At 41.2% G+C, this 23,203-nt stretch overlaps 1 protein-coding gene across 1 annotated transcript in view; it reads left to right on the top strand.

Annotated features, from left to right (window-relative positions):
* The window catches only part of TRIM66 (tripartite motif containing 66), a 51,089-nt gene that overhangs the window by 4,808 nt on the left and 23,078 nt on the right, over positions 1-23,203 (top strand). Inside the window, exons 2-9 of the mRNA XM_074543406.1 lie at positions 9,190-9,293; positions 12,974-13,121; positions 17,243-17,375; positions 18,428-18,544; positions 19,306-19,420; positions 20,191-20,337; positions 20,464-20,581; positions 21,544-22,406. Of these exons, the coding sequence (XP_074399507.1) occupies positions 9,190-9,293; positions 12,974-13,121; positions 17,243-17,375; positions 18,428-18,544; positions 19,306-19,420; positions 20,191-20,337; positions 20,464-20,581; positions 21,544-22,406 (1,745 nt within the window). The remainder of the gene's footprint in view (positions 1-9,189; positions 9,294-12,973; positions 13,122-17,242; positions 17,376-18,427; positions 18,545-19,305; positions 19,421-20,190; positions 20,338-20,463; positions 20,582-21,543; positions 22,407-23,203) is intronic.

Below are 23,203 nucleotides of genomic sequence, written 5' to 3'. Positions count from 1 at the left end.
CAGGTGCAGAGACTCAGTTAATCTATGAGCAAGGAAAGCAGCAAAACCAAAACACCTGTGTCTCTTAATTAAGCCAATGACTGAAACTGCAGCCCCCATAGGTCAGACAGGATAAATTTGTGAACTCTTCTGAAGGCATGATGTTAAATGTTGCTTATCTGTACTGATTGCTGAGTTATGGGCAGTACAAGTCCAGTTTCCAGTGTCATCTTTGAGTTTGATCCTATGCAGGTGTCAGTGGTAAAGGGTAAGTGCAAGTGCTAAACCATTGTAGCTGAGTAAATGTAAAACATTGCCTGTAAGAAAAATCTGTTCCTTGTTCACTATGAATTCGTCAAGCAAGATGTAAGGGTGGAAAAAATGAATGCATTTGCAAGTGAAGTTATTTTGGCATTTGTCACAAAAAGAATATTTGAATGTGCAGGTTTCTGTAGGCTTTACTACAAGTAGGGCTCTGCTAACATAAAACTCTTTTCTAGTTTATTGTTTTGTACTGAAGTTGCTGAGATTCTGGGAGTAAATGGTCCTGAGGTTTGAGGGGGGTTGGTGTTGGAACTTTTATTCCTGTGTGTGTTTGAGGTGACTCCTGAAAAAGAGCCCTGAGGTAGCAGCCAGAGCTCCTATGGAAAAGCTGCATAGCCACCAGAATTTGTCCAAACTGTGAGAACTAAGAGTTTGGGAGTAATTTGAGTGGAAAAAGGAAGTTATCTTTGTGAGTTTGGCTCCTACATAGGCTTTTTTCTATGAAGGGAACTTTAAGCTTCTCAGTCTTTCTTTTATATATATTTTTCTTTTTGGTTGTTTTTTTTGGGGGGGATTTTGTTTTTGTTTTTTTTTTGCAGGCCATTGTTGCTTTACTATTTTTATTCCTTGTCTTGTAACAGAGGATTCACATCCTCCTCCTCTACAGATCTGCATGTTATGTATTTCCAGTCTGTTTACTGCATGGGTAAAAGAATAATTTTCAAGAGAGGGCTTGAGTAAGGAAAAGAGAATGTTCTCACATCTCTTGAGATGGAAATGTCTCAGATTAGGACTTTCCCAGCACCCACCTGTGTGAGTTGCCACTCATGGTACAACGTTGGTTCTTGCTTCCTTGGGTCTACCCCTTTCTCATGAAGGTGTAAATACATTCAAAACCAGATTAATCCAGGTTCCTATGTTTATCCCTCCTCCCTGAACTGGAGGTGGATGCCAAAATAAATTACCCCACATCTGTAAATCTTCCTCTCTGTAAGATGTTCTGGGATAAAAGTTCATTTAGTGCTTTAAATATCACCAACATGTTCATTCCAGAAGTAGTCAAATGAGGACCAGTGGAAGTGCATTGTTGGGAGAAGTCTATGTTTTTGCAAGATTGTCTCAGCTAAAGGGTTTATTGGGATTTTTTTTCCTTAAGAAAAATCACAGGGAATTCCTGCTCAATCACAGTTAGGACCCCTGAGAACAAGGCAGATCAAAAAAGATGTATTGAAACACCTTATGGAATTCTGCTAGCTGATACAAGCCCTGGAATTCTTAACATTTTGTGACCAAATTGGGTAATTAGCCTAATCTGTAAAGTAAAAGGTTATTAGTAGTTTTTCATTTTTGTAAATTGCTTTGTGAAGTGGTGGATTTAATTGTATGATGTTTTTGTATTGAACTTGTGTGTTGAGCTATTACTTCCTGCAATTGCATTTTAAAAATGTTCTTTGCCCTTTTGCACCTCTCGAAGTTGGATAACAAAAATCCTGGAAAATGGCAGTATAATTTCTGCCCATATTCTCTGCACAACTCAAAAACTGTCCATGCTTGTGTTCACTTAATGCCAAGAAATGTGATAGGATCATGTATTAGAGAAATGCAAACAGATTGGGGAAAATCAAGAGAGAACCAAAGTTTTGAAGAGAGACAATGTGGATTCAAGTATTGATAGATGTCCACTTGCTGCATTTGATTATTTCCTGCTGAAAGTAACCAGTTTTCTTCAGCTTGTGTGGTAGGAGATATGATTATATATATAGTTTTATTTATATATAAATTATGTATCTAAAACTGTGGATCCTTAACTGTGAACACTTGTTAGTGAGGCACATCCAAAACTTAGCAAGGTGTTGGTCAGTATTGGTCAGAGAGATCTTCAGGGCGTTTATTTAAGGAAAATTACTGAGTTCTATGACTGCTTTGGCTCTGGGCACGTTTTCAGTATGAAGTTTTGGCACAGGAATTGTGGAGCACTGGCTTCAGGAGACTCCAGGTGTCAACACACAGGGCCTTAGCTTGTATTAAATACTTAGCCAGTATTTAAAGAATAAAAAATAAACAGATGAAAGAAAGGCCATCTACAGAGTTCTGTAAGCCACAATTTAGTTCACAATGAGGCAGTTTAGCTGCCTTGGTGGAGCCGTGGCATCTCCAGGATACCAAATAACCTTGTTTTGATGCACTCATTGAAGGCTGGTGATGCAATGCAATGATCTGTTCATCCTGAAGGAGAACAGCCTTTTGCTTTAATTAGAGCCACTCAGAATCAAGGGCGTGTTTTACCTCTAAAAGGGGAGTAGAGAGATTATTTTGAAGAGAGAAACTGTTCATAATGTATATATTTAGTAACTTAAAGTGGGTTTAAAGTTAGTGAACCCTTTGCACTGTGCTGTTTGGCTGCCAGACCCAAAAGGCCAATGGAACTTTGAGGGGTTTAGTTATATAAATATGGAATTTTGGAGTGGGAGGTTGTCTTCAGACCTGTTTCCTATAACCTATAATTGGGTCTCCAAGGAAATGTAAATTATGCCTGCAGCTTGAGGTGTAGTTAATGCTCTCTGAGAATAATTATTCTGATGGTTCTTGGAGGAAAAAGAGCAGAGGAATAGGTGCAACATGTGGACAGCAAGTACAAATGTGGTGTGTGTAGCAGCTCCACTGTTTGTTCCTTTATGCTAATCGATCCTCATGATAATCATAAGTAAATTATCTACATTGATTTATTTCTGAGGCAGTCAGCTTGCAGGTTCTTTCTATTTAACCCTGAGCAGGCTGGAAGACCTTGAAACAAATTTGAGCTGTGGCTTTTGATGAGCTTGGTGTCCACGGGTGGTGGAGAGGTTACAGTTAGCACTTCAGAGATGATTTCTGTAAATGATCCACAGCTCTGTCCCTTAGAAATTAGATTACTGCTGTATAGGTGGAGTAAAAACCTTGAAACTATCCAGAAGTTCTAGTTCTTTCTTTATTTGTGCTTTTACAAAGGGACACCCTAAGTGTTATTATTGCTGGGCCCGATGCATTGTGGAGCTTCCATTTACAAAATGCTGTGGGATGTGAGAGATCTGAGCTGGGGCTTGGGCAGGATTAGGCAGAACCTTGTTCTTTTCCTAAAGCTGATTTTGGATGTCCCAGGTGTGGAGCTGGAGTGTCCAGACTGGGCATCTGTGTCTGACTAATGGATCCACTGCCTCTGAAATTCCATTTCTCCCCAGTCCTCTGTTGAGTTACTCTGGCTGAAGGGAGTGTGAGAGTGGAAATATACCTGGTGGCTGCTGGAAAAGGGCTGCAAATTAATTCTGCCAGGAAAACACCTGCTGCTAAAGCTTTCCATGGCTCAGAGGTGCCTGTGCATAAACACAGCCCGAGTTTTACCTCTCTTTCTGTGCTGGTGCCTTTTGTGGTGATGCTCAGGTGCCCAGGGCTGCTGGGGATGGGGCTGAAAGCAGCAGTGGGGCCCTGGAAGGATTCAGATTTAGGGCTGTTCCTTCACATCCCCATGTGCTGACACTTTGTAGGAGTCTCTTCAATACAGTGTGGTCTCCAGAGATTCTTCAGTAGCTGATAGCTCAAATACACTGAGAATATCTTCTGTGTGGTTTAACCTGCATATAACTCTGAAGTAGGGCTTTCTTCTGTGTATCACAATGAAATAGGGCTTAAATCCAGCATTAGGATCCTTGCTTGCCTTTCTGAACTCATGGCCATCTCTTTAGCAGCAAAATGGGATGTCATAAATAACAATTTCAAGTGCTGAACAGCAGGAGGCACTGAACTTCTAAAAGATAATTTGTGCAAATGCTCCTACCTCCTTCCTACCAATTTATTTCCATGGAAAATTAGAATGTATCAACATCTCTCTCAGCTTTTTGCTACTTCTGGAGGTTTTGGTATCAACACTGGCCTCCCTTTAGGCACACAGTTGTACCTGATCTGCTAACATGTAAACTGTTGGAGTCCTGCAATTCCTTGCTGAGTTGCCTTTCAGATCCAGAAATTGCATCATTCTCCTACTTACAAACACTGAGTCTCCAGGGCTTCTGAGCACTCTTCCCTTCACCCACAGTGCTCTAATAATGATATATTTAAATGAGCTGTCTGCAAAGTGCAGGTTCTTACAACAGATGAGCAGAGTTGTTTGGAGGCAGTGGCAAGGTAGGAAGGCAAGGAAAACGCTGAGGTTATGGTCTGCAAAAGGTACAGTGGGAGTGAATGGCACTGAGACCTGCTGCTGTCTGGACTGGGAAAAGCTCCTTTCTTCCCTTCTGCTCCAGTCTGAGGATTGAGGGAAGACCCAGGCAAGGAGGGAAGTTCTTGCTGTTCATTTTGTTTACTATGGGATTTTTATTTGGGAAAAATGCAACCAAGGCAAGCTTTCAGAGGCCTGAATAAATCCTAGAGGAAAGGGCAAGGAAGAAGGCAAGAGGAGAAAAAGCTCTGCACCCTGCAGTGACTCAGTGCACCTTTCTGCCCTGCTGGCTGGCCAAAATTCCTGGCCAAAGGAGAGGAGCAGTGACTTCAGTGTGCAGCACAGCACTGCTGATCCCAGGGAATTCCTGTGTGTGCGGTTCCCACCACCCGCTGTCCCCAAAAACAGGTGACTCCATGGGTGGCTCTTTATCCAGAGCACAGGTAAGGGAAATTTCCAGGAATTTCAATGTGCCTTGCTGGTGGTTTGCACTCTGAGCATGAGCACAGTGGGATGCTGCTTGTGGCTGTTTGTAAATATGGACGGAATTACTTAATTTCAGTTTAATTGGTCCACAGTTCATTTTGGATTGTATTTATTTTGCCAAGCCAACTTTTGATTCTTTGGGGAATTCATATTGAAAAAGATGGGGCATTTCCATGGAGCAGAGGTTTTCATTAAGGGGAAAAGGTATCAAATAAACCCAATTAGCAGAATGTGTGATCTCCAAAGCCACCATGCTCAGCCAATCCCTCTTCTAGCAGGATGCAAATTTGTCTCCTGTGCTTTTATTAAAGTTTTAGGTGTAGGATTCAGTATTAGGTGGTTTTGATTAGCCCACCTGTTAGTAGGAAATGACTTCCAATACTCTATTGCTGTGCTGTCCCCATTATTTTTCCTCTTAACTACTCTTTTTACAAATTTTAAATTTTTTAAAAATTAAGTTGATGGCTCTGCATGCCTTCTGTTCATCCCAAGGGAATTTTAGATTTGAAATCATTATAATTTGCAGTTACTTGGATATTTGAGACACACTCTGATATTTACTCAATCTAAGCTGTATTTGGTGGTTTAAAGTAAAGCTCTGACCTGTGCAAATTGCTCCATGTGTATTTCTGGAACAGCACTGATTTTAGCAGCAAAACTTGGATCTAAAACCTGGGAGAAAATTGTGCTGTGCCATCCAGGGCACCACTTTTTGATGTCCCTTAATATGAATCACCAGTAATGTTATTTACCTTCAAATTGTTGATTGTTTCTTAGCACATATGTAAGGGAGGCTTTTGTGCAGAACTGAAATCCATGCATGATTTATGTTTTCTAAGCATGAAAATTATTGAAGTTTTTTTTTTATTTAAAAAACACTATAAAGATTGTCTTGCTCATTATCAAACTAAATGCATTCTAATAATGCTGTATTCTACCCTTCACTGGTTTGTAACAAATTAGCAGAATTTAAATCTCACATGAACATGCCTGAGGCCATAAGCATTCCACGAAGTATCATTCAATTGGCTTAATTTGATTTAACGTTCTGCACTAACAGAATAGTGTTGGAATATAATGAAATAGTTAAGGGAATAAATCACATGGGACTCCATTTTCTTTGTGGTGGAAAAAGGCAATTCTTTATTCACAGAACTCCATTTTATACAGTTTTACAGACCTGGTGCGTGACTCCAATTGGTCAGTAGCTTTCTTGCCAGTTTCTTTATTGGTTAGTAACAAGTTATTGTCCTGTACTGATTGGTCACTCAGACCCCAGGGTGTATCTGCAGGAAAAGTTGTTTGTGAGAAATAGTTTTCCTTTTTCTATCTAACAGTGTAAAAACAGTTTATATAGGTGCTGGTTGTTTTTCACCCAGGAGTAGATTGTTGTGCTAACAAACTGCTCACACCAGGATTCCTTTCACATGGGAACTTGCAAAGTGCTAGCTTGACTTAGAAGAAATGACAGCCTAACAGCTTTTTGAGGCCTTTTTCTTATAATTTTTCCACTTTACTACAACAAATAGTGACTTCAATAGTAACCTTTCTTTACCTTGTGTACTGTGTGATAGAAGCTGTCCTTGCTGGGACAAGGCCTTGTGCCTTTGTTTGCCAGTCTGCAGCTGCTCCCAGAAGTGTTTTGTGCATGCTCACCCATAAATGAGAGAGAAACTGAGAGAGTCCTGCCTTTCCTACTTCAGGAAATCACCTGTTGGCCATTTCCCTCTTGCTCCATTTGCAGGGTGTTCTGTAGCCTCTTCATGGAGATTTTCTCTCACTGTTAGCCAGATCAAGAGCTGGCAGTGCTGTTAGGGGAGAAAGAAACTGGTTCCAATCCCCAAGGCTCCAGGTGGCTCTGTGAAGTCAGGAGCTGGTTTCTCCTGACTGCTCTGAGAATTAGAGCACATCCCATGAGACCTATTTGGGAAGCTGCTTGCAGAGTGGGTGTCTTGCTTCCTAGCTTATCAATCAGATAATGTGTCTGTCTTTTTATTCCTGCTGCTGTTCCAGCTGTGCCACTTCTACAGGGCTGCCAGGGAAGCTTGAGGAACGTTTCAGCTCCCAGGAATTGGTGCTGCAATTCACCAGTGCATGTTGTAAGCATCATTTACAAGGAGGAGGAGGCCGTGTCAGTGCAACACAGCTTGCCTGGCCTCCTCCTGCTTTTGCATGTCTCCAGAGAGCAGAGCTGCCAGCAGGCACCTGAAAGGCTCCTGCTCTGCAATTTGGGAAATCATGGAGAGGTTTCAGGGCCACCAATATATGAGAATTGTGTTGTGCTAGGGTGTAACGTGTGGAAATGTGATTAGCTACAAAATTGTAGGTAATTCAGATATTTTTTCAGCTTCAGTCCCTTATAGGAAGGATGTGAAGTAGAGGAACTGCTAAAAAGAGCTCTTCAGCTTTCTGCCACTGTGGGCATCTTTATCAGATAATTTTTTAGCACTTTGTATCTCCTGCCAGCAAACACCCTTTAAGAAGGCTCAGTTTATGCCTGATGAGCAGAGTGCTGGAAATTGCCTGTGCTGCCCTTTCCCCTGGGGTGACTTGTGGCTGAGTGGCACAGCCACCTGTGGGCACAGCCTGCTCCTTCTCATGCCTGCATGACCTCTCAGGGCTGTGTGAAATGTACAGAAAAATGAAGTTTGGGTGGATTGTGGTCTGCTGCTGCTTGGGCCCCCAAACCACAGCGCTGCTGTAAATGCAACCTTGGAAAATGCAAAGCAATTATGCTTTTCATTTTGCACAAGATTTGGGCTAAAAAAAGGCCTAAACCTCACAGAAGTGGTTCTTAGGGATACTCTTAAAAGATGTTCCAGATCTCAGTGTTTCCTCAAAGCATTTGTGAATGGAGGTGAATGTGTTCTGACATCTGAGTAGTGCTTTTGCCAGAAGCAGAAATGTTGGGATGCTTTGGGGTCTGTGCGTCCCTGTCAATGTAAAATGCTGCTGTTAAAGCTCCAGCAGCCCAGCTCTGAAACTGAGGACATTCAGAATTAGCATCCTGCCCATGGGCAGGGACTGCAGGAGCCATTCCCAAGGGACAGGCAATGCCAAGCACCTGAACAACAGGAGAGCCTCTGATAATGGTGTAATGTGAGGAGTAATAGAGAGCTTAAGGTTTAATTAACTTACAGGCCACTCTCCATGTGCACAGACAATTCTGAGTCAAGGAAAAAAAGCACATGGAACAGTAGAATGTTGTCATTGATCTTGCTTTAAAACCTTCTTTTTGGTGAGTTTAAACCATATAGTAATTGAAAATACTGGTGTTAGTTATCATAAAGAGATGACTTGGCAAGGTGAACATAGCATGGAAATTCTATTTTTAAGAGAATGTAAAAATTTTGGATTGAATAAAAGATGCACCTTGATAAGGTAGACTGGCACACCACCACCCTCTCTAAAGAACTGTTTTCACACATACAGTAGTTTGCAGGAATGTGGCCAGGAAAATGCAGTGTCCTTTGACAAAAAACCCCAAACCAACAGAGCCAAATACAGTAGAGCTCCTAGGCCAAGAAGTCAAGGAATGAATATCAGAGGTGCAAAAATGCAAGTGTGCAGTTATGGACACATGCTTGAACTCTTGGTTCCCAGCCCAGGCCGACACTGAGGTTCACCCCAGCTGTGCTCAGTTATTAATGAGGCTGGAGCAGGTTCTGCTGCTCACTTTGCTTCGGGGGAGATCACATTTTGCCACCTCTGGATTTACTATAATAATTTTCCTTATGAACTTTATAAAATGATTTTTCTTTTTTCTGACTAGCTGCTTCTGCCAGCAGCACATTACTCCTCCATCGCTTCACCTGGATTGCATCCTGCGCTGTATAACTGGTACTAAGGAGCTTGTGTTTTATGTTTGGGTACACCTCTGGGTGGGTAAAGCTGCTCCAGAACCACAGAAAATCTCAGAAAGCACAAGTAGATCTGTAACAAGAGGGTACAGTCTAAAGTGCAGCTCAGTTTTAATAATCTCCAAGCCCAGTGAGAATTTGGATATGCAGATATCATCAATAAGCACGGAAATGAGTCAACTGAAATAAGATGTTTTTCTAGGAGTTTTGTTGCCTTGTTTTTATTTTCTGTATGTTGAACCAGGTCTAGCCACTTAGGGCTTGAAGGATGCCTCAGTTTCCTGGAACTGCCCATGTGATCCAAAAAAGCCACAATACTGAAGTGTGGTTTATAGCATTTCCTGCTTCGCATGGCTGGTGTGCATTGCTTTATTTCTGGTGGTTTTCTTTTTTCTTTTTTAAATTCAGGTATCCTTTCCTGCCCTGTGTGCAAGCAGACCTGCTTTGCAAGGGATGTAGTTGAGAATTTCTTCCTCAAGGACTTTCCAGTTGGTGATTCAGCTATGGCAAAGGTAAGTGAAAGCCACCAAGTTGTGGCTTGTTGAAACACTGTCAGATGAGCACTGAAAGCAGAGAAAACCTTGTTTTAAACAATGAAGATTCTCTGATAGTTTGCTTATGCAGCACTGTAATTACTTCGTTACCAGAGATGGAGACACCGCCTTCATAGTAATTTTAAAACTTTAGTTGAAGAATGAGTTTTACTCATTGTATTTTAAATAGTCCATTATAAGTATTGATACTAATCTATCTGTGATAATCAACATATTAGGAAGGTACTGAATGTCTTGGATTCCTCATTGTCCTCTTAGCTGTCAAAGTAAGCAGTCATAGAATTGTTGGGATTAGATGGGATCTTTCGAGGTCATCCAGTCCAACTCCTCACCAAGGCAGGGTCACAGGAGCAGAGGCACAGGAACACCTTCAGGTGGGATTGAAGGTCTCCAGAGAGGGAGACTCCATGAACTCCCTGGAACAGCTGTTCCAGTGCTCTGACACCCTCAGTGTAAAAGGTGACACACCTTCATGTTGAGATGGAACTCCCTGTGTTTTAGTTTATACCCGTTGCTCCTCATCCTGTCCCTGGGCACCCCAGAAGAGTGTCTGGCACCATCCTCTTAGCCCTCCTTTGAGATATTTATAAGCATTAATGAGATCCCCCTCAGCCTTCTCTCAGCTAACCAGGCCCAGTTCCTGCAGCCTCTCCTCACTGGAGAGGTGCTCCAGACCCCTCACATCCCCTTTGAGGCCTCTGCTGGATCCTCTCCAGTATCTCCTTGTCTCTCTTGAGCTGTGGAGATCAGAACTGAGGAGAGTGCTCTGGATGTGGCCTCTCTGGGCAGCTCCAGAGGGACAATCCCCCTCTCTACCTGCTAACCAGAGCAGCTGAGTCTTGGCTAAATTGTTACACCAACATCACCCCTTAGGTCATGTGAGCAGTTACAGTTTTCTGATTGTCTGTTTTAATGATACAAAAGTCACAACATATTGCAGTTTACCACTGGGGAATGGATTCAAGGGGAGGTATTGGGTTACTACTTTGGCATTGTACATAGGCGGATTTAAGTTCAGTTTAATACCCAGTGAACAGGCAGGGCTATTCTCACAGCTTTGCAGTTGCCACTAGTTTCGGTGGAGAGGAGGAACAGAGAAAGCTGGGTATTGTTAAAGGGTAAAGAATGTGTAATCTGCTCCACAGTGTTCTGGGGACATAAAAATAATTAAAGCAAGCAAACTGTATTGACATCTTCAGGTGTACATTGCTTGCAGAGTGCAACCTAAGTTGATCTAAAACAGAAGGGGTGTATTAACATGCATATTAACATGCACTCTTCAAAGAGAGGAGGAAAATTCAGAAGATACTGCTGATTTTTTAAAATGCACTTATTATACTGGGATTTCTTAATTACTGTGACTTGCATAATTTACTTTTCAATGAGAATTTGTGTAAAAAGGAAATCAGATGAGAATATCTAATGTCTTCAAAAGCATTAGATTATTTTTCAAACCATCTTTAAAAGAAGGATTTTCTACTCTGTAATCCCTCAGGAGTCCTAAGAGCAGTTCAGTAATGCAGATTTCTCACTGGAGCACAGGAGTACCCTAGAGCAACTTGTGAACCTTCACAGTTTTTAGCTTCCTTTTCATTAAGTCAAATCATGTAGCTTTGCTTGCTTTCTGTCTTTAACCACCACCACCACCACACTCCAAATGAAAGCCACAATTTCACCACCAGTGACACCAAAAGGAGAAACACCAGATCATCCACCTGAGGCACCTCTGAGCTGCCATCATCGTCTTAATTTGTCTTTTGTGTTCAAGTGGGAGTCTGTCAAGGCTTGTAACAAAGTGTTTGGAAGCAGCAAGCTGTCTCAGGGTGTGAGAGAGTGGAGCATGAATGATAGGATGTGCTACATGCCAGCAGCAGCACTTTCAGAAATACACAATTCAGAGTCTCCTGCCCAAAATCCCATTTCCACATCGTAAATAATAATGCAGCTCTGGGAACACTCTGCACCTTAAAAGTGATGTTAACACAGTGCCGTGTCAATACACATTCCGGTCAGGCTGGCAGCTGAACTGCTGCAGGTGAACCTGTGCTCAAGCAGTTCTGGTGATGGCAGAGAAGGCAGAGCATTCCTCAGCTTTTGAGCTGGACCTAGGTGGGTACATTTGAGACAAGTCACTTATTTCCATATAACAATCTTTATTCCCCAAATTAAGTATTCTTGCATTTTGATTATATAAGTTTTATTAGGCTTTTTCATTTAAATTATTGTATGTACCTTCTGGAAAACATTGCTGATAAACAAATGGCTAAAATAACATATTGGCTTGCACAAACAACTCCCTCTCTAGACAATGAAACACATTTTAAACTTTGCTTCGTTGTCTTATTGTCAAGAATTGCCCAATATGTTTGTGAATAAGTATTTAGAAACTCTTGAGTAATGGCTTGATAAGAGACCTGAATGAAATGCCAGACCCATGGAAGGAAATGATACAATTTAAATTAATTTTATCAAAACAAATTTAATTCCTGTGCCAAAGTGAGTCAGAGCTTGACTTGCTTGTGTCACGGAATTTAGGTGGATATGGATTTTCCACGAACTGTTAAAGCTGTGATTTAAAACTGAGACAACCAGCTAAGAGCTGCAGTAGTTCCTCCTTCAGACTTTCTATTTCCTGAGCCACCATGAGCAGAAACCCTTCCCAAGTTGACCAGAACTTGCATCCCTGATGCATCAGGGGTTAAGAGCTGGGCACAGGCTGCTGTGTCCTTCTCTTCACGTTCACATCAAATAGTTGGGATGCAAATATTTCAACTCCCAGCTTAATTGAAGATCAGATGATGCCCAGCAGAAAGGACCCCGTAGGAAGTGATTTTTGCCATCTATTCCTGTTTGCTTGAGTAGCCCTGAGCAGAAGCAATATTTAGGAAATTTGTGTGTGTACATAGCTGTAGTAGATATATTGTAATCTTGAGGGAAATGTTTGATTTTAATCAAGTGATGGCAAAGCCTTGGTTTTTATCCTTTGATAAAGGTAAATTTACATCACTGTGCTCGCTCTGTCCATGAGTTTTTGTGGCTATGAATATTGGGAATTTTGAAACAAGATGTTTTATGCCTAAAGCAAATAATTTTTAGAAGAATTGTCATTGTAGCTGTCTTGAAATTACTCTTGAGTTCATTCTGGATACAAGGCGTTGAATTATCCACTTCATTTCTGTGCTGCTCTGTTCATTTCTCCCCAGTGACATGTCCAGGGAACATGGCCTGTACAGCAAAGGGCATTCCCTAAATTGTTGACTCAATAGAGAAAATACTAATTAAGGTTTCCAGGTGTTCCTGTGCCTTGTGTTTGCAGTTCACCACATGTGATATCAAGATATAAACTGAGCTCGTTTCTGGCCAACTCTTTAGAGGACAGGAGCTACGCTTTTCATTAATAGTACGTGGGTGTCCCCACGTTGTTTTCTACATTGTCTCACCTTTAGGATGTTTTATGTGCTTTCCTGCATGTTACACAGTTACAACCAGACTCTTAAAATAACCTGAATTGCTTTAGTCTGAGGACAAAAAATATTAAAAAAAATATTAAGGTCACCAATGTGCATGATAGTTTAAGGACAGCAGTTTGTACAGCTGATTTGTCATGCATGTGTGTAATTTGCACTTTTTGTTCTTAGAGCTGCTCCATGTGCAAAGAGAAGAGACCAGCCCACAGCCTCTGCACCAGATGCAATAAGTGGTTGTGCAGCACATGCACAGAGGAACACAGACATGGCCAGGACCTTGGAGACCACTTCCTGTCGTTGTCCCTGAAGGGCTGCACAGGTACTGGGGGCACGCTGGAATTTTCTTTTTTCCCGTATCAGTTATTCAGCTGCAGAGGGAGCAGTTGCAGGCTCTGTGCCACAGACAGCAGGCTCTGTGTGACTCAGAAAGATATGTACATGTCAGCAAGAGATTAGGTGATTTTTCTCCGACTTTAGGGCCATTGCCACAATCAGCATTCCATGGTATTGGGAAAAAGTTTGAATATCTGTGTTTGACAGATAAGATCTCCTCTATGTGCTTTTCCAATGATGGGGCAGGGTTTGGAGAGCTACAACAGCAATAGGCCTTGCCTTTTCAGTATTTCTGTCCCAGTTTGGGGAATTTCATTGAGGAAACCATGACAAAGCAATTCCTGTGCAGATGGATAAAGGTGTGTGAGGGAGCCACAGACAGCAAAAGGCTGTGATCGCTACAGGATGTTCCTTTCAATTTGTGCTTGAGCAAACACAAATTAAGCCCACTGGCAAATATGTCTCACCCCTCTACAATGGTGATCTACAGAAAGTATTACCCTATTAGTCATTATTGTCTTTACCAATAGGTCAGAAATCTGTAGCAGAGTATGCTAACCTAAACTTATATAAGCAGTTTTGAACTAAAAATAAGAATTTGTGCTGTGCATTTATCCTTCTTCATAAGGAAGATGAAGGGCAGAAAAAGGAATTAAACCCCACTGATTATTTTTATTTTATTTTCCTTTAGGATTTTTCTTGTAGAAGACTTGCTATAGATGTTTTTTTAACTACTGGGCAGTCATATCAAGCAGATTTTGAGGCACTTGAGACAAAAATATGCAATTGCTAAATAGAGTGTAAACAAAAGAAGTCCATAAGAATGGTAATAATAAAAACCACAAATTACATTTAAATGATTTTTGGGTCTTTTCTAGAGAATTATATAAACTGAAGTCCCCCAGTTTCCCCTCACATGTCCTCATTGGATGGCCAATATGTTTTTCTTCTAAAGCTGATGACAAGATAAGGACTGTGGTTTTGAGTCTCCAATTGTTTATAATTTCATGTCACTTCAGCTGAGATTACCATCTCACATTGTTGACAAATACTGGTAAGAAATTATATATGTGGTTTAGCTGTGGGTCTCTGTGTGCTATATAAATAAAAAGATGCAGACTCATTAAAACATGAAAGAGAATTTTAGTTTAGTACTGAACTCTCTGTGTTAAACAAAACATGAACAAGGAGCTTGGTAGTTCATATATAGACTAGTTAATAGAGAAATTATTTGAAATGTAATTGGTGCTTTTATATTATATTATTATTATTAATGTATGTTTTATCTATTTATGACAGATGCCTTCTGAACAGTTCAAAGAAAGCAAATCCTGGGATATACCAGAACTCAGACTGTTTGTATTTTTCCCTTCTGGAAATAAGCACACAGCATTGTCAGTCAGGAAGGATTTAATGTGTTTGGTGTGGGATGTTCTGAAAATAGCACCTTCTTTGTGATCTCTTGAAACTATTCAGAGGTCTTGCACTTTTCAACTGTTCTATCCTTTGCCATTTCCCCTGTAAGGGCCAGATCTTCTTCTGGCAGTGGTAGATTCCTTCGCTCAGAAATGAATTAAAGTAGCAAAACACCCTCACCAAACACATTAAATCCTTCCCATTTCTAGTAATTTTAATAAACTATTTCTTGAGCTTTTCTTGAGAGCAGTCTGAGTCATTGAGAATTATGGAAATGGAGGCAGAACTCTGTTAGCTGAGATTGCTTTTCCAAAATTGACATCATCTGATCAGAGGAGCAGAGATTTAAAACTTTGTTAATTATTCAAGAGATCCACCTGAGATAAAGAAAATATGGGCTGTAGAAAATGGTGAATTATCAGAATTTAGGGCAGCTGAGCTTTCCCTGCTCACCAAGGGAGGTTCTTTTTAAGAAGCTAAAATGGGTAGTTGTGGTTAGGTGTTTGCTTCTAGAAAAAAAACAAGGTTGTGCCCTTGTTTAGTACCTGATTTCTAAGTATTAAATTTATTTCAAAACTGAGAAGTGTTGCTCTGAGCTGAGTAAAAAGTAGGTCAAGAATGCCATGGCTCAGTGGCAGTTCTCACTGATATGTCAATTGATCCAGGGGATTACTGGTGGCAGAGGCTGTGGATCTGTGCTGCAATTAGATAATACTGATTTTATTCTTAGTTGGCATTTGAAATCTGCTTGTCTCTTAAATCTGACATGGTATTAAAAACCCCAATGAATTTTCTGGGATGATTGCAATCACCCAAAGGCTAAAGAACTCTTCAGAGAGAGAAAAGGGGGAAATCATTATATAGGATTGTAACTTCATGATATTAACTACATGGACATTAAAAGACCACGTCTCATTATCAGTTTGAGCTTAATATAGAAAACTTGATCTTGAGTTTACAGAAAAACAGTTTGTATGCTCTGCAGATACTGAACACTTTGAAAGGCTTTTCCAGCCCATAAACTGTCAGAAAGTTATTATGGCCTTCTTTTTTTCCCTTTTAAGATGTAAAATCTGATCACATAGGGGATGATCTTTGACATCCTCCTTGGATATATATTGGTTGTACAACCTCGTTATGTGCTTGTCAGCTGCAGGTTTTAATAAGAAGTACATATTTGCAATGTAATCAGAAAAAAAAAATTGTTGTCAAGGTGAATTCAGTTTGATCCTTTCTAGTAGAAAATATTGGAGTGGGTTAAAAAAGCCCTAATCTAATTTCCTCCTTTATTAATGCTACCTATTAGCATTTGATTCAATAATGACATGAACCAATAGAATTTCCTGAAGAGTAAAGCAGGGTGCTGCAGTAAATAATTCATAACAATGTGAGCTATGTAAGGCTGTTACATAAACTCTTGGTCTAATCTGTCGCAAATTATTTTCTTGCACATTGTTAAGAAGGTGGAATGAAAGTCAATGGAACTGGAGGAAATAAATCAAGCTCCTCAGAAATATTTAGAGTAGATAGCAATCTAAAAACTGGGCCATTTGACATGTGTTTTTTAGAGAGTGGCGTGGATTTTCTCCATATTTGCATTGTCATTGTTAGCCAGGAGATTTTCTTAGCTTTTGTACTTCTCTGTTGTGAATTTTACAATTTGAAAATGAAGTGGCTGAGCCAGTACAGCTTGCTGCACTCTGTGGGTCTGTGTAATTGCAATAGTTATCACTTCTGAATATACAAAAGGCTTCATTTTGCTACAGGATGAGAGTATGGTCTCTGTCCTAGGTTGGTTCTTTAAAAAGTATATTGATAAGTAAGAGGTTTGGTGTGGGAAAATGGAAATATTTCCTCTTATTTCATATGAGCAGATAATTATGTATAAATAATTAATGCCTTTATATAATTTTAAATTTTACCAATATGTGTTATCTAAGAATGCTTGTTTAATTTCTCACATGCTAGTAAAGAGTAATGGGACAATGTCTTTGTTGGATACTCTGGTGAAGCAATCAAGCCTTTCCTTGGTGGTAGAGGGTTGGCTTTGCCGTGGTTTAGCTTTGTCTTTTTCTGGCATCTTTTGTTGACAGCATTCCTTCTTTCTAAAACAATTCTACCATTCAGAACAAAGGCAAGAATAGATTGTATAGAAATAATGCTTCCACTTTGCAAGCCCACTATCCATTCTTACTCTTTAGAAAATCCTTTTAAGAACAGATTCTAGGGCCTAGTATCAGCCCCAGCTGCTGAAATTTGTGAACTGCATTGCAACAAACACAAATCTGGAAAACAGTTGCTCATGTGACTTTTTAAGAGCAAAGGGTTTCCTTGCTTCTGCTGTGACTGCAGGTTTATTTAATTTATTTACTATTCTACATTTTTCAATAGTTTTGTTGAGTGGTTGACCAGACCAGGGCATTTAAAGTTGTGAGGCAGGTGCTCCAAATCATGATACTTTAAACTCATGAGTGTTTAGTATGATTTGTTTGATGGCTTGTTCCTGGTGTGCTCAGATTGTTGGATGTGTAAGGAAAAAAAAAAGCAAACAAATCCAGCCTCAGATAATCAGATAGTTCCAGATTCTGTGCTTTTAAAAAATGTCATTGAGACTTTCCATGAAACTGTGAGGTTGGTTACTCTTTTTCTGAGCTCCCCTTGTGGATGACAGCCTTGCTTTGCATTCCTCAGCAGGTGAAGATGAAGCGAGGGAGTTTTCCTTGTTCTGCCCAGTGCACCCTCAAGAGGCCCTGAAGGTGTTTTGTGAGACCTGTGACACCCTCACCTGCCGCAGCTGCCTCCTGGCCGAGCACAAGGAGCACAGGTACCGCACTGCAATGGTGCCCGCCTGGGCCTTTTCCGCCTGGGCCTTTTCCGCCTGGGCCTTTTCCGCCTGGGCCTTTCCCCCCTTTTCTGCCTGGGCCTTTCCCCCTGTGGTAAATAGGTATGATTCGTGCTGATAAAAATTGAAACAGTAATCAATATTGATACAGTAATTAATATTTGAGAATAATATAATAGTTAATAGTTAAAAGTTGTAATGCCAAAGAAGAGAGGGAAAGGAGGGGCTCCACCCACCCCCCCCTTCTCAGCAGATGTTCTCAAGGACCACAGGAAAGAAGCTGAAGATACAGTTGCTAAAAATGACCAAGAACCTGGTTGGGTCCAAGAAAATGCTAATTATAAAGGACTTATTGCTTTGATATGTAGATGCAGTGATATGTTAGTCTTAGCTTACATTGTACTGGCTTGGTGTGCATGTGTAACCCAAAGGTGAATTAAAGGACAATGAAGAAGACTACAGGGCCTTCATCAGTGACGACCCCCAAAGACTTGTGCGACCACCAAACCGAGTGGTGGCGCATGCGTGGTAAAGGTGGTAATGAAGGCGGAGACAGAAAAGTGACGAACCGAAAATAGGAGGAGATGGAATTGACACATGGCATATAAGGGGTGACTTTTACTTGGCGAGCTTGTATGTGAAGTGGCAAGGGTCAAGAACCCTGCCCTCCGTACCCCATGGTTGTTTTTGCTTATGCGCTATTATTCGAACCAAATTATCCCTTATTTATATATTTTCTAAACTATTCAATTAAAATTGTTGCTATCTTAAATATTGTTTGGTTTTTTTGATGGGATAATTGGGCAAACATAACACCCCCTTTTCTGCCTGGGCCTTTCCCCCCTTTTCCACTGTGCTTGCCAGCTGAGGCTGCAGGCTGCTCTGAGTTTAAAAGCCACAGCAACCTCAGCTCAGCTGTCTCACAGGTGATTTCACTCGCATCGATCTCACTGCCCTGGCAGAAGCCCTCCCTGCTCTCACCTGTTTCCATGAGTGTGGAAAACCACGGTGTGACATTTCCCCTTCTTTCACAGGTTCAGGCATCTCGATGAAGCGCTGCAAAATCAGAGAATTATCCTGGAGAATGTCATAACTAAGGTGGAGGAGAAAAAAAATGGGATTCAGGTTTCAGCTAAACAGATTGAAGACAGGTAATTGCTATGTTTCTTTTTTTTTTTTTAATGCAAGTAGCTGATCGGTAAAAATAATATTTTCACTAAATGTAGGTTAACGGAATTAAATGCCGCTTTTTTTTTTCTTGGAAGATAGAAAAGAATAGGAAGATTAAAAATGTCAAATTCATGTTTAAGTGGTACTGACAAGTCATGGCATTGTAATACACGATTCCATGCTCTTTGTAAGGCACGTGACAGCTGAGTTCAGAGTTAAGATTTCTTTGTATAATCTGTTTCTGAGCTATAATTTGACAATATTACAAATAAATATAATTTTAAGATACAAGGTATCTTCAAGAAACCTCAAAACAGGATGCAATTTCAGTCAAGATGAATATGAAAAAGAAAATATTTAATTATTTGAACTGGATTTCAGCTACTGATTATGCATTTAGTAGCTGTTGGATCTCTCTTCTGCATTAATAAAACCAAGAGTACAAATCTATTTATACTGTTTATAATCTAGTATAAACTGGAAGTTTTGGATATATTATGTGTGTATTTGTTGAAAAAGAACTAAAGACTGTTTTGGCATGATGTTTGAGAGAATCCATCAGCATTAGCATGTCACATCCAGAGAGGGGTGGTCAGGGTTCAGAGAAGTGGGGGAGCACTGATGGGAAATGATAATGCAACTCTCACTGCTGTTCTGTCAGTAGACAGGTCAGTTCTTGTAGCAAATAACTGCTGAGCAGTGAATAAATGTCACATCAGGGATATGTACCTCTTACCCACAGGTTGCTTGAAGTAAAACATCTGTACAAAAAGGTGGAAAACCAAATAAAAATGGCCAAGATGGTTCTGATGAATGAAATTGATAAACGAACAAATATCCTCCTTGAACAACTGGAAGTGAGTAAGGCTAGTTGCATTTGATACCTTGGGAAATCAAACTAAATTACATTTAATCCCAGTGCCAGTAGAACGAATATAGACTGTGGGATCTATTGTGCCATTCCTTATATTTTCAAATATTTGGGTTTTTTTCTGCAGACTTTGATGTGGAATCAATGGTCGACAAAGATTCAGGGCAAAGTGGCAACATGTTTCTTTATCATGAGTTAACCACAATTTCTAATGCATTTACAGAGAATGTGCGCACCTTTTGAGCACTTAAAAAATAAACCTGATTCTGATTTTGATGTTTAATTTGTAGGAGCCCATTAACAGCTCAATCTCATTTCAGAAATGATTCTTTGGTCTAATTTCTGTAACAGAACTTGTGAGTTTTGACCCTTCAGTTTTTGGATGTCCAGCTGAATTATATGAGATTTTGTTTTGAAATGTGCTGAGGTGAAAAATTGCTGATCAGAAATTCCAGATGAGAAAGTGGCCCACATGCAAATTTGATCCAAGTTCTACAGCTTTCTTGGGTGTTATGTTATTCTGTTAAACCAGGGCCAGAATGATGCAGATTGTTTGCTCCTGGGGAAGTCATTGTTCTTCCTGAATTCAGACTCATCTCCTGAGTTGGATTTGCTTTCTTTCTGTGATGGGTGGTTTGAAGAGATTGTGAAGAACAGTATTGCTGCAAATACTGCATCATGCAGTGCCAATGATTGCATCTGTTATGTGTATCTGAAGAATGACAGCCCTTTTCTACTGATTCATGTTATCAACAGAAAATCACCAGTGAGAGGAAGCAGAGACTGGAGCAGCAGCTGCAAAGTGTTGTGGTTTTAGGCAGACAGGTGGAACACGTCCAGAACTTCATCAGCTGGGCCGTGTGTAGCAAAAAAACCATCCCGTTTCTCTTCAGCAAGGAACTGGTAAGAGCAAAGCTTGTTGTGCAGTAATTGTGAGAACTACTTTAAGATCCTGACGTTGATCAAATAAAACATTTTCCACCATCTTAGAATTGTGAGTAAAATCATTGTCCTTTAATGTGCCCCCAGATTGTGTTTCAGATCCAGCGCTTGCTGGAGACAAACTGCAACATGGACACGGGCCCTCCTCTGAAAATCAGGTTTGCTTGGGATCCCTCCTACTGGACTAAGCAGCTCTCCAATTTGGGTAAGAAAATTAAATAGGCAAATGCCCAAAGCTAAGCTAGACAGGTGCAGACAATACAGTGCCTCCCCTAAAGGGCTCTCCTTTCTTGTTTTGGCATCCACTTCTGAAACTCTTGCTGTGTTCTGAAAAAAAGGGAGTGTGGCTGAACTCTCTTGTTTTTCTCTCTCCATTTATATCCACTCACCAAAAGACCATTGAGATGTCTGGTGCTTTCAGTCTCTTAGTGGCCAAATGAGCTGAGCACTGTTGAGACACTTGCAATTGCTTGGCACAAAGATGGCTTTAAGACACTGTCTGGACAATAATTACAGTGATACCTATATATAACATGTCCATACTGTGACTTTGTTTCTCAGCAGCCACAGGTTTTCTGCAATGGCTTTTTACCATAAATTCAGCTCAGTGGGCTGATCACTGATCTAAGAGATTAGGTCTCTTCCCATTTTAAGGTTTTAAAACATAAAAGGGGTAAAATGCTATCAAAAGTATTTTAAAAGCAGGGAGTAATCTCTTGATGGACACAATCATTTCATAGGTCACTTCTATTTCCAGCTTTTACAAGTCTCACCTACATAACATAATCTTTTATTTTTGTCACTTGCCCCCTGGAAGCTGTTTTTTGTACCTGTGCTTATGGATGAGAAAAGCTCGTACTTCTGTACAAATTGAAAGTATAAGCCATATCCATCAGTTAAGATAAAATACGGTCAATGTTTCAAAGTGTTTGCTGGGTAATTCAACTGTGAGTTCAACTGACATCAGTAGGAGTTTGGTGTGAATTGAAATACTAGATAAATATTGGAAAATTTATCTTGAATGGATGTTGGCAGACTGTTTGGATACAATATTTGAATATCTTTTACATTTGAAATGTGCATGATGGCCATTTCCTTGAGTACAAATTTTATTGTATACATTTGTTAAGACTATGGGAGGGAGTAAATTTGCTGGTTTTTTTCCAGGGGGTTTCACAATGGAAGGTGGACACCTTACTCACCCAGATGTACTGCTCTGTGGAAATATGCAAGGGTTGCAGCCCTCTCTGTACCGTGGGCACCCCTCGCCAGCCCCCCAGCTGGAGAGCAGCCAGCCTCACCAGTTCCCCGCCGCGCTGCCGTGCTCTGCGCCCGTGTGCTGCTCCCACTGCCTCAGCGTTCCTCACCCCAGCAAAGCCCAGCCTTCCTACCAAGACATGAGCCACCACAAGGGCTTCCACCAGCCTCCTGCCCTTCATCAGCAGCACTTCCCTCTGCAGTACAGCCTGCAGCCCCAGGACAGGGAGCCACGGGCTGCCCCCCAACCCGTGAAGCTGCCGCCGGCTGGGCTGGAGCAGCAGCCGCGCTCGGAGCCGGAGAGTGCGGTGTCCGGGAGGGTGGCAAAGGCCTTCCCAGCCCAGCAGCTGCACCAGGGCTGTGCTGGGGTGTCCCACGAGGCTCAGCAGGTTCCCTTGAGCCACCCACAGGCTCCTCTGCAGACATCAGCTCTGGGAGTGCAGCTGGGCCACGTCCAGAAGATAAAACCCAGCCATGTGCCACAGCCACCCCCACAGCAGCAGCAGCAGCCCCTGGTGTCCCCCCCGGCAGGGCACGACGAGAGCACCCACAAGCAGGTCATCCAGCAGAGCCTGGACATCATGCACCACCAGCTGGAGCTGGAGGAGATGAAGAAGGATCTGGAGCTTCTCCTGCAGGCCCAGGGACAGCCCAGCTTGCAGCTGAACCAAGCCAAGCCGCCGCAGCACGTTCAGCAGACTATAGTTGGTCAGATCAACTACATAGTGAGGCAGCCAGCTCCAGCACAGCAGCAAGTCCAAGATGAAGCCCAAGTATGTTCTCTCAAAGTTATTTCCTACTGCATTTAGTCAGTGTAAGCTCAGAAACTGGACACACCTTTTATTGGCATCTTGTCTATGCATGCAGCAGAGAGGCTTCATGCCTCATGCAGATTGGGCCAAAATTTTCTGCCAAGTTTCTCTTTATTTTTTTCAAATTTTTTGTTCTGCATAACCACCCTGGAGCCCAAAGATCTATATCTCTCAGTAGGCAAGGTGAGCAGTAATGTGGGAGAATAAAAGCACCATCACTCCTCCTTTGTGAATAGATGACAGGAGGACTGCTGTAGTTGCACTCTGCATTTCAACTCTTATTTACTGGAAACATTAGGACCCGAGTCCTTAAAAAGCATTAGATTCTGAATTATTATTGAAGAGAGAGAAGACAATTTCTTGGTTTGAGGGTTATTTCCCATTCTCTTTTTCTGCATCATGTCATTTAAGATTATCATCATTATCCAGGCATGCTGTTGTGCTACAGTTTTTTAGCAGGGCTAATGTCTTCCCTTTTCCTCTGTTAGTGAGGAGCCTGCTTTTGAAAGAGGGACAGTCCTTGGGGGTGAGCATCCAAGCTACAAGGCAAATCAGCTGCAGAATAAAGTGGCTTAGAAATTAATTTTAAATGGTGGAAAGGTGGCTCAGACTTGCCATTGTGTAAATTCTGTGGAGCTGCCACCTTGGATAGTTCTCAAGGTAGATTACCTGCAAGGGCAGACTGCAACCTTTTGGTGTAGCTGCACATTTCAGCAGGTATATTGAGTCTTTTTTTTTTTTTTTTTTTTTTTTTTTTT

Source organism: Zonotrichia albicollis, chromosome 6 (assembly GCF_047830755.1).
Source record: "Zonotrichia albicollis isolate bZonAlb1 chromosome 6, bZonAlb1.hap1, whole genome shotgun sequence".
In the NCBI taxonomy this organism is placed as follows: domain Eukaryota; kingdom Metazoa; phylum Chordata; class Aves; order Passeriformes; family Passerellidae; genus Zonotrichia; species Zonotrichia albicollis.
Note: the sequence above shows the minus strand (reverse complement) of the source record. Positions and strands in the feature narration are given on the sequence as shown.